Source organism: Halichoeres trimaculatus, unplaced genomic scaffold, assembly GCF_033239565.1.
Source record: "Halichoeres trimaculatus isolate MK-OKI-2021-1 unplaced genomic scaffold, fHalTri1.1 fHalTri1_scaffold_15, whole genome shotgun sequence".
NCBI classification, from domain to species: domain Eukaryota; kingdom Metazoa; phylum Chordata; class Actinopteri; order Labriformes; family Labridae; genus Halichoeres; species Halichoeres trimaculatus.
The window spans coordinates 9,758,053-9,775,652 of record NW_027437193.1 but is presented as its reverse complement, the minus strand read 5'-3'; the positions used below and the strand labels follow the sequence as shown (position 1 = coordinate 9,775,652).

The window sequence follows — 17,600 nt, the reverse complement described above, 5'->3', positions numbered from 1 at the left end:
GTTTGACATGAGGGGTGCATGAAAATGTGTATGATGATTGAAAATATGTGAAAGATTACAAGTTTTGTTTTTCACTGTGATAAAATAACTTGAAGTTCTTCATGTAAATGTAAAAAAGTGCCTAAAATGAAGAAAAAAAGAGGAAACAATTCAAATATCTCCACAGATTGATTTAATAAATCTGATTTTGAGTTTACTAAGGTCATGTTTTGGTCGTCATTCAGTTTGAATTTGTATGAGAGCTGAAAACAGCAGAGCAGGATCTCTTTAACTCACTCACAAGTTAGATCCTTTACTCTCCACTGTTCACTCTGTGTTCCTGAAAACTTCAGGTGTTTCAATCTGTCTGTTTAGGATGTGGACTGATTTCACCTTCCTTGTTGCAACGGAAGTGGGAGTTGCGGGTAGTCAATCTCCTCCAGGATGGCATATCCATGCATGAAGGTTTGCAATCCAGGACTTGATTCTTGCTCTTTGGTGCGAAGAGGAAGTGCAGGCCTGCATATCATGAGCTGTGGTTATGAAACTATGCACAATGAATTAGTCTGCAGTCAATTATTTTTTTTACTTTGATTTCAGATGTTTTTGAATTCTCACTTTATCTGCCTTGACAGTATGTTTAAAAATGAAAGTAACAGGACCGTTCACACCGGAAATCTGCCTCGGAGGCAGTTTAAAAGAAGGTAGTCAGATACTCGGATACTTCCTCATGTTGATCATTGTGTAAAATGGGTCGCCTCGCAGTTCTGATATCTTTCTCTTTTCTCTCCATTCTGGTTGAAACAAAAGGTAATGACTATTTAATTTATGTTTCCTGTTGTTTGAGTGTTTTTTTTGTTAGTTCTGCTGCATTGTTTTAAAAATTAATAGGTTAAAAATTGATCTAACTTTGTACAATAATGACAAACTATCCCAGACATAATTCTGTACTGAAGTCAAATTGGATTCAGTATCATGTTCAGTATCAAATCAAAATATGAGTCAGGTTTTATTTTTGTGTAGAAGAAGAAATATTGGAACCAGCCACAGCTTGTTGTACTAACTGGCTGGGTGGTGGTGCTGTCACAGGAAGTGGTTCATATGTCAAAGCTGTGGCTGTGTGGGGACTTTAAGTGTAGTTTGACTGTTTGTCCTGTGTTTGAATCTGTTTTCTCTGGATTCTCCAGCTCTTTCCAGCAGTCCAAAGATGTGTTCGTTAGGATAATTAGTAACTCTGAGTGAACGAATGGTTGTCTGTGGCTACATGTTGGCCCCGTAATGCACTTGGGATCTCTCCAGGGTGTAACCTGCCTCTTGCCCAGTTTTAGCTGGGTGAGGCTTCAGTCCCTCCAAAACTCAGATGGAGTAGCAGTGAGGATAACAGATGGATAAAAGGTGCCCTTGTTGAGGGTTAGGGTGCAGAATTTTAAGAAAATTCAGGCTTCAGACTTCTTTAACCTTTAAACCTGTCCCACAATCTGTCCAGAAGTCTCTTGAATCTACACAATACTTCCAGGATAAAAACATGAATCCATAAAGATCTTGCATATGAAGCTTTTTGTATTTCTAATGTAGGGTCTAAAGATAACAGTATCGCGGCCAGTAAGTGGCTGAAGTATTGGGCTGTGAACTAAACTTTAAAAAAAAAGAGAGCTTTTCTTTAACTTCCTCTTAGTGTCTGTGTGTTCTAAAAAAGTGTGAGAAAGAGCTGCAACAATCTGCATGAGAGGTTATTTCCACAGACATATTGTCAAAACCACAAGAGCTGACAGCCACCAACCCATGTCTCTTTTTCTTTTGTTTCATTTGGTGACCCTGTTATGGCTGTTTTTATTGTCAGGGACAGAAGGTAGGGGTCAAATGCTGCGACTGTTATTAAATAGGTATTAAATGGGTTTAGAATGTCATGGGCTTAATCCCAGCAAGGTTTGATACACAAAAAGTAAAAAAAAAAAACAGCAAAGGCAAAGATTGAGTGATCCAGCAGGAAAAAAAGTCAGGAAACAAGAACAGGACCTCAAAACACCCAAGAGCTATCTAGACTAGTGAGGGAACACCGGGGCTTAGGGAGGAAAGGAGGAGTGAATTTAACAAGAGAGAGGTGAAACACACTGACAGGAAACAAGGGTTAACAAATTAAAACAGGGGATGAGAAAAAAATAACGTGAGCTGACAGTCTGACAATAATAACAGTAGAATTGGTAGATACAAGGATGCAGATGGCCATTTTAGATAACTGTATGGGTAATGTTTGGTCAGCAACAAGACGCTAACCCACATCATGGCTGACCACTAACTACTAACTTAAAATACCAAACATGTTAAAAAAAGTCACTTCAAAATCATTTTGTAGATTTAAAGTATTTTTGAGCGGTTGTTTTTAAAATCGAATTATTCCCGGTTAGTCTTTTATGGTGATGGATTCTTTGCCTGATGCAGTGGTTAACTTTAAACTGTCCACATTCAGCCCTCCTTCTCTGAGCTCTGTGACACACCTTTAATAATAAACAAAATGTCACAACTTTTATCACTGCTACTATCATCAACACTGCTCGTGGTTTAAATTTCTTTGCAGCAACCAGTAGCTAGCTACCAGTAGCTAGCTAACTGAAGCTAATGAGTTAGCCTTACCTTTAAGTCTACAGTGTCAACAAAAAAAACAGCTAGACTCTAAATTCTTCTTTGTGGATTAATTTGACATGACATGATCGGTCTGCCTCTAGTGTTGCTCATGTTAATGAAAATGAATAATCATCATTAAAGGGTTTTAACCAATCAGAATCAAGTATCTTACACAACCAGAAGATTATTTATTTATTAAGAGCTGTTTCCTGTAAAATATTCCTGAAATGAACTCTTAGATGTGCATTTGGACCTGCAGCATCACAGGACAAGTTTCTGTACATTTTCAAATACATTCAACTTTTTGTCAAGCTTCTCAAGATAGTATTTGTGAGCTTTGGAACTATAGCGATACACATTGATTGTCTTATTTTGCAAATAAAGATTGATACATCATTAATTGAAAGCACTGACTTTGGCTGATCATGCTGTATAAATAACTTCAACATTTGTTCTTTGTTGCAGTGACTCCTCTTATTAAGCAGACAGGGAAGGATCTACTTCTGGAAGTAAAGGAAATTGTTACTCTGTCAGATTCTGATCTTTTATTTTGGACTTTGAATGGCAGTAAAGAGATTGCAAGACTTGATGATAGTGGGAAAACAAAAATTTTCAGGGATTTTTTAGGAAAAGCTGAAATTTTTCCTCAAAATCAGTCATTACTGTTGAGAAATTTGACAAAGAGTGACAGTGGAGATTACAGAGCTCGTGTTTTTGGTGACAATCCAAAAGTTATTGCTGATTACAAGATCACAGTTCTTGGTAAGTTTCATAACACCTCCACTATTGATACAGTCCTCTTTCTTTTTTCCAAACTCTTCATATTTGTTTGTTTTTGTTTCTCTTAGATCCAGTGTCTCCAGTGAACCTGACAGTGACAAACTGCAGCTCAGTCTACTCTAACCTCACAGTGAGCTGTAGCACTCAGGACTCTCTCATCAGCAGAACTTTCACATGTGTCGACCAAACCTGCTCTGAAGAGAGAGGAAACAGAGCAGAGTTTACCACACCTGCTGCTTCTCTTAAAGTCTACCTGAAGAAAGACTCAGTCATCTGTGTTCACAGCAACCAGGTCAGCAGGACAGAGGACATCAGAAAGATTGAAGACTTTTGTGAAAAGGATCCTGGTAAGACCTGAGACTAAATCACAAAAAAATTAAAACACTAAACCACCATCTGATAGTGATGTAAAGTGTGAATTGAATGAATGTAATATACATTTTTGTGTTTTCATGTTAGTAGGTGAATATTATCACCTTTTTTTTATAACACAATATTCTTTGTTATTGTTTCTCGACCAGGTTGAATTCTCCCTCTACTTTGACATGTTTTAACTACAAACTTCCTGCAGTCTTCCTCAGAAAAGCCATATAATTTTGTTGTGATGTCCCTCAGCTGGTTTTATTGAAGGTTCTGTATGTTTATTCTTCCCTGATAGTACCTGAACCTATTCATCACAAAATCGATGTCCTCCGGATTGTTCTTCCTGTCATTGGTGTGGCCCTTTTACTGCTCATCCTTGGTGGAGTAGCTTGTTACTCTCGAAGGAGAAGAAAATGTAAGTAAACAGGGATTTAAATTACAACAAAAAGTAGTCTCAGTGATAATAAGTGCGACACAGCTTGTGGGTGTTTCTTTTCACACAGCTCAGAAGTCATGAAACAACCAACCAGTAATGCTTTTGCAGACAAACATCTGTCACCCATCTTAAGTTTGGTGAAAACTCTGCGTTGACTCTACACTGTCGTGGCCATCGCTGCTATGAGCACTACATTCATGTTTGTCATTGTGTCCAGTCCACGTTGCTCTGCTGTACTCCATCGAAATAGGTTTCTGCTTGTTTGTCAGAGTATTATTTTAATTTGGAGCTGATAAACGCTAACACTGATCATTGGAAGTTATTATCCAGCAGAAAAGAGAGCAGAGGTAAGAGTCGAGTTAATGTACAGCTGATGTACAGGAAGGCTTAAAAAGAAAGAAATATGATGCTGACCAATTACAGGATCTGAAATCACAAGTTACATTTTTTGGAAGAGGTGCTTGACAGGTTGCATGTGTAGACTTCAGCACTCCATTAAGGCTTGACAAACCAACAGCACTGATTAGAGGCAAAGGTTTCAGTCACAACAGAGATATAAATCCAGCTCATCCTGGCCTGGCAGGCTCAGGCCAGCTCTTACAAAGTTCTCTGAACAACCTTTTCAGATCAGCTCAAAGACATGCCAGGGGGCATTACTCCATCATTTGTGTATCTCATATTTGGAATGTTGCTAAAGTTAAGGATCCAACATCCAACATCCAACATTTTAACATTGCAGTATTCAGTATGCGTGCATTAGTATCAGTTCATCAGAAGCCAGTCTGGAAATTTTACTTTGAGTCTAAAAGATTAATACACTTAAATTCAAAGTAAATGATGTTGTTTTTTATTGGCTTACCTGCAGATAAAACACAGAGCATGGAAAATACTGTGTACGAAGTTCCTCAGGTAAGGGGGAAGATTTTTCTTTAACATCTCTCTGATTCCTTTCCCCTTAGACATGTCAGTGTTATTAATACTATTTCATGAGCACACTAAAAACTCTATCAACTCTGAATTTATGTAAAGGGAAGGGCAAATTTAAAACCTTCAGCCTCACATAGTCCTGTCAGCTATCTCTGTGATTAAATGTCTATATTCTGTTAACTTCTATGACCTTTGACCCCCTGTGTCACCAACCTCAGCATCAGTCTGCTGTTACATGTCTTGCGGCTGGCTTTATAAGCTTAATTTATTCTTCTGTGGATAAGCTCACCAACTGATGTGTGCCTCCTTTAGAATATAAACACATGGATCATGAGCCTTGTGATTGGTCTGCTGGGCAGCTATGTGTTTCCTGCATTTACGTTTCTAGAGTCGCCCTTCATAAATTGGCTGTACCTAGGCCAAGTATTCCATTTCCTTTTAACGTCTTCTTTTCATTCTTGTAATAACCGTTGAAAGATAAAGGGAGAAAAAAGTCAAGTAGAAAACAGAGCTTGGCTGGAAACAGGCAGACTATCACACAAACCACACTGCCCTCATATGTTTTGTTGGAGTATTGCAGGGCAACATAAATACACAGAAACAAAAATATGTAGTACTCACAACTAGGCTCTGGATGAAATACAGAATGAAGTATAAACCAGGCTTCACAGCTGTTTGCTCGTGCCAGTGGTTGTTCCTCCTTTTTTGCCCTTCAATATTTAGTTTTGAACCTGACAAATTATAAACACAAAGTGAACAACAATCCAACTGCTCTAACAAACAATAAATCTCTTCTGACTACTGTTTATGTGCTACTTGCATATCTTTAAATTTTACTTACCAGCTTTAATCTGAAGCTAATGCAATAAAAAAATCTCTTCTTTCAGTCCCAGAGTGCGGGGAATTACTGTATTGAGCTCCTGTTAATTGTAGTATTATTCTACATGCTAACACACTTTAGAAACACAATCTGAGCGAAAGCCTGGTGATAAAATATCAAAATAACCCTTTCTTCTGTCGTATGTTTTACAGGCACCAAACCAGGATCTACTACTGCAGCAGAGACAAATGAATGACACCGTCTCAACTGATCTTCCACCCACCATCTACCACTTGTTAGGCCATCCCATTGAGCCTGAAGTGAAGACTTTGCCAGAGAGTGTGTACGCCACGGTTCAAAAGACTCCAAAGACCTGAGATAACTCAGCTTTGATTGTGTTCAATAGAACGCATCTGCACGCAGAAGATTTTAACAAGCAGCTAGCAACGATGGACTTCTGGCTAAGACTTTTTCTGTGCACATGTCCTTGTTTGCACTCCAACTAGCAATCTGAGTCAAAATCATTGAGAGGTGCTGCAGGGTGGTGCAATGGTTAGCGCTGCAGCCTCACACAGCTAGAAGGTCCCCGGTTCAAGTCCCAGCTTGGCTGATGGGCCTTTCTATGTGGAGTTTGCACATTCTATAAGGGTACTCTAGCTACATCCCACAATCCAATATATGCTCATCAGGTTAATTGGTCACTTGAAATTGTCCTTAGGTGTGAGTAAATGATTGACTGGCGACCGGTCCAGGGTGTACCCCACCTCTTGCCAACCTCTTGACATCTGGGATAGGCTCCAGCCACCCATGACCCTGCACAAGATAAGCGGCTAAGAAAATGAATGAATGAAGATTATAAAGAGTTAAATCAGAACTACAAGCATCTCTTTGGCCTTTGAACACAGGCTAATTCGCCTGTTGGCTCACTAAAATGAGATGGGGATGGTACCACTGGGACAGATATGAAACACCAACAATCAGATTTGAGCTTTAAGAAAATAAAACATGGATATTGGGCTAAAAATCAGCACATGGTAAGGTGGTGTAATTAATTGGTTCAGGAGGTGGTTGAGGTTCTTTGTGCTGGTTTCTGCCAGGTATAAAATGGAGAAAAGATGAAGAAAACAAAGCAACACAGAAAGAAGATGACTCAGCTGTTGTCTAGCCAGCTAGCCTTTACTGCATTACATGGCTTCTGCTGCAGCACAAACCATTTCAGAAGAGATGAGGGATGACAGCATGATACTCCACCCAAACCTCCAAGAAGTTTTGTAAAGAAATACGAGGTATGGAAAGAGAGAAAATGAGAAATGACATTGAGGAGGTGCTAATTTCAAATCAGCAATAAATGTATTTTTCACATTTGTTTAAATAGTGTCTGTTTTTTATATAAACATTTCTTTATCTCATCAGTGCAATCTGTACAAAAAAGTTATTAATTTTCATGCTCATCAAGCCTTTGGATAAAACACCATTTAGAAGAATAATCAATGCATATTCAGTGTTTACTAGGTGTAAGTTTTTATCTTTTTTTCACTTAAAAAAGCTGCGATATTTAATGACTAACTTTTGGTGTTGCCGCCACATGTTCCTGATGACCTATTTGGCCCAACCTCACTTCTAAGTAAGTTTACTCACTGCTGCTGTGAAGTTACCGCACACATGCTTTCCCATCCTCTGACTGTCCCTGATACTAATCGTCTGCCTCCTCTCAGCTGTCTGGTACTGTCTCTACTGCCCCCACAGTGATCTGTCAACTGGCTGTTCTTGTGTCAGTCAGCACGTAGCTGGTGTCTCCTCCAGGCTGGATTATTGTAACTCTCATCAGGAAAAGAAAGCACAAAAGACCACTGAGTATTTTTTAATGATCTTGCAGAATTTTGCTTGAAAAGCAAATGAAATTTAATACATAAAATAAAATACAAACATAAAATGTTAATGTTAATAAGGGATCATAAGGGAAGAGTTCTATGTTGACATGAGACTGAAAACCATAGGCTAAATGTGATCACTTATTAATATATGTCATGATTAACGCCAGAGGATATAAGTGTGTCTGGTGATCATGCTCTCATGTCTACTGTGCCAAAAAAGACATGCACAATCTGCACAACTTCACTCAACAATTCTTTCTAACTTGTGTTTACATTTTTCCTTTTTACCAGGTTATGCTTTTGTCTTGTTTCATTTTGTGATAACTTATTGTAGTATTTTATTGTATTTTTGGAAATGCTGGCTGTTTTTTGATATGCTTTATAAATAAAATTGATTGAATTGGATGCCCACATTTTTTCTTAATTGATAATCAGTGAGTGTAGCTTTGGTCAGCCACAGGTCCCCGTTAGCCATGCAGCTAGCAGTACTATTAGCGGTGTGTTAGTGTTTGCTCCATTAAGAAGCACAGGACCTTCAGACATCGAGGATACCAAAAGTTATCAGGCTGAGGAATAAAGCACGGGTTGAGAAAGAAGCATAGTTTGACAACAGGAACATTAAAAGCAAAATTATCCATGACTCTGACACCAGGGATTGCAACAAACCTAGTGAACAAACCAAATGACCCCTAGTGGATGAGCATGAAGGAGATGCAGTCAGCTGCACCGGGTGTCGTAGGGAGCGCATACAGTCATAGGAAGCAGAATAACTGTTTCCATTAACTGTTGTTAAACCATTTTGATCCTAAGAAATTACACAATGTACACCAGTTAAGATGTTAGTTAGTTTAACAAGCTCTGAAGTGTGAATATGGTGTTATTTATCTTCTCTATTCTGAGAACAGGAAGTTAACAGCTCTAATAAAAAAACAGGGTACAGGAAGCTTTAACTTCCGCATTTGATTCACTGTGAAGAATGGATCCCATCGTGCTTCTCGTCACGCTTTGTCTGTGTTTTTGTCAAGCCGAAGGTAAGAATTCTGTTCAATTATATTTCATATTTCTTGTTTTACTGCCACATTGCTTTGACCATAGAAAGGTTGAAAAATACTGAAAGGCTTATGAATAATTTGAGAAGTTGGAAAGCTCTGTAGGTGTAGGTAATACTGAACCATGATGCGATTGTCATACTTAGAGGCCGAGTTTCATCAATATCATCAATATTTATGCCAAATAGAAATTTTCAGGAATTTTTTCTAACTGAGTCTAACGGTCATGAATATGGGCATAAATATTTGTCATAAGCAAACATACATGCAAATATCCCTGATACAATATTGATAAATGGCCCTAATCAGTTTTTAAAACTGAATAACTTTTTTTTTTTTTTTTTCAATTTTCACAAAACAACAAAAACCATGAAAAGAAAAAAATAAATAGGTTCATGTATTTACAATAGCCTAAGCAAATTCCTTATGTCTACTTAGCTAGCCTCCAAACATGATACACATTTTGTTGAGCACTTGTAAGTTTACTTAAATGTATTCATTGCATAAAGTTAAACTATACCATCAAATATCTTTACCTCATTACTTTCATCAAATCTTCTAGACTTCTGGACTCCAAATCCAGAAACGGCCTTACTGGAAATGCTGTAGACTGATAAAGTATTGGCTGATGATCAAATGTACACTGAACTGATTGCTCTTGTGATTCATGGTACACGGTTGAATTTGCAATCAATCATATTCTATCAACCAAGATCATTTTTGCATTAACTCTGGGGTTGTCGAGGTCATAGGTATGGATCCCTGTATCCCTGAGAGAGAGAGAGAGTTTTAATTTTACAAGCATAGTTTGTGGTGAAATTAAAAGTGAATTATTCTGTAAAGAAAGCTTTAAGACTGATTTTTGTGCAGCACATCTCTGTGTGTTTTAAGTGTTTATGGGGACAGCGACTTCTGACAGTTATTTTAATTCAATGGTGTGAAACCACAGAGCAGGGAGCTCTTGCTCTCTTGCTCAGATGTGCTCAGATGTGCTCAACCGCTCATGTGGTCACATTCACTCAATGCCCTGCAGTGTGTTGACGTGACAAAATATGATTGTCTCAAAAGTGGCTAAATCTGTCTTTGTATAATGTTCTTTGCAGGTACTTGGATAAACCAGGAATAAAAATGTAATGCTTTATTTATTTATTATCTGTTGCAGTTGTTCCCTTGTTTCAGCAGACCGGGAAGGATCTTCTTCTGGAATTAAAGGAGGCTGTTACTTTAGAAGAGACTGATATTTTGATATGGAATTTCAATGGCAGTAAAGATATTGCAAGAAGTGATAGTAAAGATGAAATAACTTTTTTCAAGCAGTATTTAGGAAGAGCTGAACTTTTTCCTCAAAATCTGTCATTACTGTTGAGACATTTGACAAAGAGTGACAGTGGAGATTACAAAGCTCATGTTTCTGGTGATGATGCAAAAGTTATTGCTGAATACAGGCTCACAGTTCTGGGTAAGTTTCTGATATTTCTTATATTAATACTAATTTATGTCTTGAGGCCAAACTCCTCACTCTTGTTTGTTTCTCACAGATCCAGTGTCTCCAGTGAAGCTGACAGTGAAATCCTGCAGCTCAGACTTCTCTAACCTCACAGTGAGCTGCAGCACTCAGGACTCTCTCATCAGCAGAGCTTTCACATGTGACGACCAAATCTGCTCTGAAGAGAAAAGAGACAGGGCAGAGTTTAACACACCTGCAGCTTCTCTTAAAGTCTACTTGAAGAACGACTCGATCATCTGTGTTCACAGCAACCAGGTCAGCAGGACAGAGGACGTCAGCAAGATCGAGGAGTTAAAAGACTTTTGCAAAAGGTTACCTGGTAAGACTCCAAATGAACCATTTGAGTGTTTTGATGAAACAGTACTGTAACTGTATTTTTCAGCAGGCTTTTTAAAATTTCTTAATCTTTTAATAATAATAATAATAATAATAATAATAATAATAATAATAATAATAATAATAATAATAATAGTAATATATTTTAAAATGGGTTTAGATGATACACTATGAAGATAGTATCATTATCACCAAGTAATGAATTGACTCATAAAACCAGGGATTTATTATTGTTTTTGTGTGTGTGTGTTTTTTTTTTTTTGTTTTTTTTTTTGTTTGTTTTTTTTTAACGTGGTTATAGTTTCAAATCATGTCTACATGGCATCATGTCTTATTAAAAATCAAACTCAATCACATTGTTCCAAAGATCAGATATATTTACAAGAAAAATGTGCTGATAAAACCTACTTTAAAGGCATTAACTGTTACGTAAAATTCTGCTGGTACACTGTTACACTGATGTGATGCATGATGTTTTTTCTCCGCAGGTCCTAAACCCCGTAGCACTCTAGTTACAAAGATTGTTGTTCCCATCTTTCTCTTCATTGTGATTCTTCTTGTTGCAGTTTTTCTTTATCATCGAAAGAAACACAAATGTAAGTCAACATGTGCATTAACAATAGATCTTTTTAAAAATTAAATCTTTATTTTCCAGTGATAAGAAATTACTGGAAGAGAATAAGACTGTCGATGAAATTTCAGTCTCAGTTTTTTTTACTGGGTACTTTATTTTTTAGCATTGTCAGAGGTAAGAAGTGCATGAGTTCTCAACATTAGAAACAGTTTTTTCATATATATGGGAAGCTGTATGTTGTAATTAAAAGTGACTCAGACATATCAATTCTGCCCTCAGCATTAATTTGGCTGAAGAAATGTTATTCTTATTCTAGTTTCATCAAAAGCTTGAACTTTTTTTTTTTAATTTGATTGACCAACAGGTAAAAGAGAGAGTGTGGAAAATACTGTGTATGAAATTCCTCAGGTGAGTTGGATTATTTAAAAAAAATCTTTTCTAGTCTTTACAATGTGCCTGGAACTTTGGGAGAAATGATCAGTTGAAAACTGTCCAACATATTTTTGTAAGATAGACCCATGCTGAAGTTCCTCACAAGGTAGTGAATTAAATCTTAAAGGGGGGTTATTGTACTACTTTTAGGCTTCATAACATCCCTCTGGTGCCCCCCTAGTAGCTCCACATTACTCAAAGCAAAACAACAAGAAACAAGCAAACAAAAAACAATCACAATTTTCTGACACAGTTGTTTAAGAAAACCCTCATTTCAGCCTCTGTCTAAACACATCCATTTAGCTGGCGTCTCTTTAAAACTCCCTGCTCCGCAAACCCCCTTGCAGCCCCCATTCCTTATTTTTTTCCGATTAGCAAGTATCATAAAAACATTATGCTATTTTTATTTCTATTTATTTATATGTTTTAAGAATAGACCATTTCAAGAAGTTTACAGACAGGATTTAAGGATTTCTACAGCACATGAACATGCAGTTTGAAAAGTTGCCCAATGCCTTTACCCCAACCCAGAACTTAACATATGTGTTTACAATATGGGAAAGCATGATAGCCCTCTTTAAAGACTCAAAACTAACCTCTGCATCAATCTCCTGTTCAAGGCCAGGCTGCCTGCATCTACCTGTCACCTGTCCATGTGTTGTCCTGCTTCCTTGTGCTTGGACCCGATGGGTCTGATTGTTTTCCTGTTGATCCATCTCTTCTAATCTGCTGCATCTGTTTCTTTTTCGTCATTTGTCCGCTGTGATTGATATATGTTTGAAAGACAAACTGTGAAGCTTTTTACAGAGTCAATGATCTTTGTTTTCAATCCTTCTTAAAGTGTTTCTGTTGCCAAGGCATTGTGAAAGCTTTCTTTGTGTGTTTGTGTTCACTGTGTCATGCTCTTGCAGCCAGGCTGTTTGTTAAACTTATCAAAGACAGTTTTATAAGAGGTTAGAGGAAGAATGCCCAACGTCACACCATCTTCTTTAAACAGTTTAACTCATGCATGTTCTAGACAGTTGCTTTAATGAATGAACGGTAAAATTTACTTTGTTTTGATGTCTTTTAGCATTTTATTCGTATATGATCTGCTGTTAAAGGTCCCATATTTTGCTCATTTTCTGCAGTTTAGTATGGATCATTGATGTCTTCATGAAATGGTAGTAACATGTTTTGGTCCAAAAAGCCAATAAATCAAGCACAGCAGCATTGTTTCCAGGCTCTCATAGCCCCTCTGTTCAGAACGCTCTGATTTAGTCATACGTAAATGAGTCACCTCTGATACCCCCCCGCTCTTCCGCGCCACTGAGAGCGGCCCCACGAGCTCCAAGTGCACAATGTTTAGAAAACAGCGAAGCACGTTTACCAGCCTGTTTACAACAGGCTAACCACAGCTAAAGTTAGCATCCTGAAGCTAACACAGAGACAGGGGGGACACTGAAGAAAAGCTCTTACATCTGCTCCACAGCACACAGCATCTAAAATACTGCGCCTGGATTCAGGACCAGTCTATCCACTAGCCCTCTGTTGTACTGCCCAGAGTCGGAAAAGCAGTCGGCTGTGAAGTGACTAGCACACACATGCACAGTTTTACTGAGTGTAGCTGGCACATTTCCTTGATAAATGAACTCTAGCCTCTTAGTCTTGTCTTTTTCCGAGATGGGAAGCTTGAACATGGAACTGTGTGGCTGTTTACAGCCTAAAACAGCGCAGCTCTTCAGCTTTTGCATTCTGAACAGCAGCGGGGAGGGGAGTGGGCGTGCAGGAGGTATCTGCTCCGGTGGACCAATCAGGTCAGACTTGCTCCTGATTGGTCAAAAAAGGGAATCGCTGACGTCGGCAAATCCTCAAAATCCAAATAGCTCGTTTTAGGTCAGGATTTTACATTCACAAGCACTGCTAAGTGCAGGTTTTGTCGTTAAATATCACATTTTGTGGGCTGGGAGGAAAGACAAAGACCCACAAATTTCACTCAAGACTTAAAGTGATTTTTGCATAATATGGGACCTTTAATGTGAGAATTCATTGTGGTGCATTATTTGAATAGCTTAACAACCTTTGCGATGTTGTGTGTGTTTAAGATTGTTAGTAAAGGTGAACTCCCGAAGAAGAGACCAACAAATGACGCCTCTCCAACAAGTCCACCCACCATCTACTCCACTGTAGGGAACTCTGGAGTCACCAAAGCAACCCCAGAGGCTGGAAGGGAGACTTTGCCTGAGAGCTTGTACTCTTCAGTACAAAAAGCTGAAAAGTCCTGAAACAATTCAGCACCAACTGTGTGACACCAGCTTCTTCTGCTGCAGGAATCAAGCTTTAGCCAGCAGCTGAAATTGATCTGTGGCCAATATTTCTTTTTCTGTGCACCTCACCTAGTTTACAGACTTACAAAGAACTTGATATATCCATTGTCCGGACTTTTTCTTACCTGTGTTTTTGTCTATTTATGTGCAGCACTTTGTTGTGGCTGTAGCTTTTTTAAAAAAGTGCTTTATGAATAGAGATGAGTTGAGTTAAATATAATATATGGACATTATCTCTGTGATGTCTCCTATTTGTTTCTGATACAAAGTTGTCGCCATATTGGAAAATCTGAACTCAACCTAAGTTATTTAAGTTTGGATGAGTTAGAGAGGCGGCTTCATCCTCTTTAGTCTTGTCTCTTCATCAAATACACAAGAGACTGGAGACGACTGTCAAAATGAACAAAACAAGAAGGGACTGTACTGTACAGAAATGTATTTTTAAATGGTTTAAGTATTTTCTGTTTTTGTATCATTTTTTAAACATATATATTTTCTTCATGTTGTAAATGTATTCTCGAACTTTTGAAATAATAAACAATAAAGCTTTTGAATGTAACAGACACTGAAATCATTTAGTATGTAAAACACAAGTCCTGCTTTTACTCTCCTTCAGCTTCATGACAGAGGAAACAGCTGCCACACAACATAAGAAGAGTCATTTCAGTTTAGTTTATGTGCTTTTTACACAGCCCTGAAAATGCTAAGTCAAATTTGTAGCTATAAGCTGAAACTTATCTCATTTAACTAATTTTACATGTTCCAAAACAGAGTAGTGTATTTACAGACTGATTGTGGAGGATTAGTTGTTCACTTCCTCTTCTTGACCTTCTCCATGACGTGAACGCTGATGACGACACACACCATGATGATCAGACCAGAAGAGATCACAATTATCTTCACTTTACACACAGAGATGCTACTGTCCACACTCTCTTGATCTGAAAAGAAACAAAACAGTTTGTTTTGTAAAAAACTTCATGAAGTCTATGAAACAACACCACAACAGGAGTGAAAACAGTTTGTTTTCAGGTTATGATGAACATGTTTTCCTCAAGACATTCATGTGAAAACTCTAAAAACTTCTGGATTAGTAATTTAATCTCTTACCCTGTTCTTTTTCACAAAAGTCTTCAATCTTTCTGATGTCCTCTGTCCTGCTGACCTGGTTGCTGTGAACACAAATGATCGAGTCTTTCTTCAGGTAGACTTTAAGAGAAGCAGCACGTGTGGTAAACTCTGCTTTGTCTCCTCTCTCCTCAGAGCAGCTCTGGTTGTCACATGTGAAAGTTCTGCTGATGAGAGAGTCCTGAGTGCTGCAGCTCACTGTGAGGTTAGAGGAGTCTGAGCTGCAGGATTTCACTGTAAGCTTCACTGGAGACACTGGATCTGAGAGAAACAAAAACAAACAAATATGAGGAGTTTGGAAATAAGAAAGAAGTTTGTATCAATAGTGGAGGTGTTATAAAACTTACCTAGAACTGTGAGCCTGTATTCTGTGCACCTCACCTAGTTTACAGACTTACAAAGAACTTGATATATCCATTGTCTGGACTTTTTCTTACCTGTGTTTTTGTCTATTTATGTGCAGCACTTTGTTGTGGCTGTAGCTTTTTTTAAAAAGTGCTTTATGAATAGAGATGAGTTGAGTTAAATATAATATATGGACATTATCTCTGTGATGTCTCCTATTTGTTTCTGATACAAAGTTGTTGCCATATTGGAAAATCTGAACTCAACCTAAGTTATTTAAGTTTGGATGAGTTAGAGAGGCGGCTTCATCCTCTTTAGTCTTGTCTCTTCATCAAATACACAAGAGACTCGAGACGACTGTCAAAATGAACAAAACAAGAGGGGACTGTACTGTACAGAAATTTATTTTTAAATGGATTAAGTATTTTCTGTGAATGAACATGTTTTCCTCAAGACATTCATGTGAAAACTCTAAAAACTTCTGGATTAGTAATTTAATCTCTTACCCTGTTCTTTTTCACAAAAGTCTTCAATCTTTCTGATGTCCTCTGTCCTGCTGACCTGGTTGCTGTGAACACAGATGATCGAGTCTTTCTTCAGGTAGACTTTAAGAGAAGCAGCACGTGTGGTAAACTCTGCTCTGTCTCCTCTCTCCTCAGAGCAGCTCTGGTTGTCACATGTGAAAGTTCTGCTGATGAGAGAGTCCTGAGTGCTGCAGCTCACTGTGAGGTTAGAGAAGTCTGAACTGCAGGATTTCACTGTCAGGTTCACTGGAGACACTGGGTCTGAGGGAAACAAACATGAGTGAGGAGATTGTTCTCAAGAATAAAGTTTGTATTAATATAAGACATATCAGAAACTTACCTTGAACTGTGACCTTGTATTCAGCAATAACTCTAAAATTGTCACCAGAAACACGAGCTTTGTAATCTCCACTGTCACTCTTCATCAAATTTCTCAACAGCAATGAGTGATTTTGAGGGAGTGTAACTCTTCCTAAATAATGCTTGAAAATAGTTATTTTACCTTCACTACCACTTCTTGCAATATCTATACTGCCATTGAAAACCCATGTTAAAAGATCAGTCTCTCCTAAAATAACAGCCTCCTTTAAGTCCAGAAGTAGATCCTTCCCCGTCTGCTGAAACAAAGGAATCACTGCAACATAACAACAAAACAACAAATAAACAAAAAACAAACAAACAAATGACAACAACAAAAACAAAAACAAAAAACACAAAAAGTAGATATTGTATTTTATCATGTAATAAGAGCAACTGAAACCAATACTTTTTAATTAATAATGTCTTTTATCTCATTACTTTCAAATCAATGCATCTTTAGCATCAATCTATAGCAAATATTATCTAAAGAAGTGCTAAAAATAAGGGACCCAAGAAAACATTTGATTTAAAGACAGATTTAGCCACTTCAAGCTGTTATTTGTTGCTTTTGTTAAAAGAAATTGCAGAAAAGTAGAAGTACCTCTGATTCTGAAAGTCAGAGAGCTGCTAAAAATCTTTATTGACGCTTTTTAGAAAAACAAACAAACTATGCTATCAATACAAAAATGTTTGATCACTCATATAGCTAAAAATAAAAGCTAAGATGAGTTTGAAGAAGTGACGTGTGTATCATTTCTTTTTGTAGAAAGGTTTATTGTTTAAAGTATTTTTAAGTTGATGGTATTTTATATTTTTTGTATTTTGATTTATTCAAGAACTCCTACACAAATAAAAGACTTTGTTTTTCACTTTGATTTTAGTTAAAGATGACAAAACTGTATTAATGAGCTCTCTGACTCTCAGCCAAACATAAAGCCAATCACTTCATGCAAACATCAATCCAATCATCTGTCATGACTGATTTTGAGGAAAATGTTCAACTCTTCCTGAAAAATCCCTTAAAGTTGTTCTTCCACTATCATCAAGTCTTATAAAGTTCACTTTCATCATTTACTTCAACTAAACAGATGAAAAGTGATTGGTTAACAGCTATTTCTCGCTGTAATATTGTAAGGAAGCGTTCATTAAAAATAAAGTGCCTCATCTTATGTCACAAGTTATTGTTATTTGTTATAAAACAGCAAACCTGAAGTTTTAGAGCACAATTATAAGAATGT

General features: G+C 37.5%; 1 protein-coding gene and 1 long non-coding RNA gene across 2 annotated transcripts; one reads left to right on the top strand and one right to left on the bottom strand.

The window, feature by feature from the left end:
• Positions 1-3,099: 3,099 nt before the first annotated feature.
• On the top strand, positions 3,100-8,075 carry LOC141804602 (uncharacterized). Its single transcript, XR_012599644.1, has 4 exons — positions 3,100-3,363; positions 3,450-3,728; positions 4,040-4,159; positions 6,140-8,075. It is a non-coding gene; the product is annotated as an uncharacterized LOC141804602 (long non-coding RNA).
• Positions 8,076-14,702: 6,627 nt separating this feature from the next.
• On the bottom strand, positions 14,703-16,427 carry LOC141804237 (uncharacterized). The gene is made up of 4 exons (XM_074688571.1): positions 16,343-16,427; positions 15,985-16,263; positions 15,116-15,394; positions 14,703-14,946 (listed from the first exon to the last, which is right to left on the bottom strand). Exons 1-4 carry the CDS (start codon positions 16,425-16,427, stop codon positions 14,816-14,818), a joined length of 774 nt encoding a protein of 257 aa, XP_074544672.1. The 3' UTR covers positions 14,703-14,815.
• Positions 16,428-17,600: the final 1,173 nt, after the last annotated feature.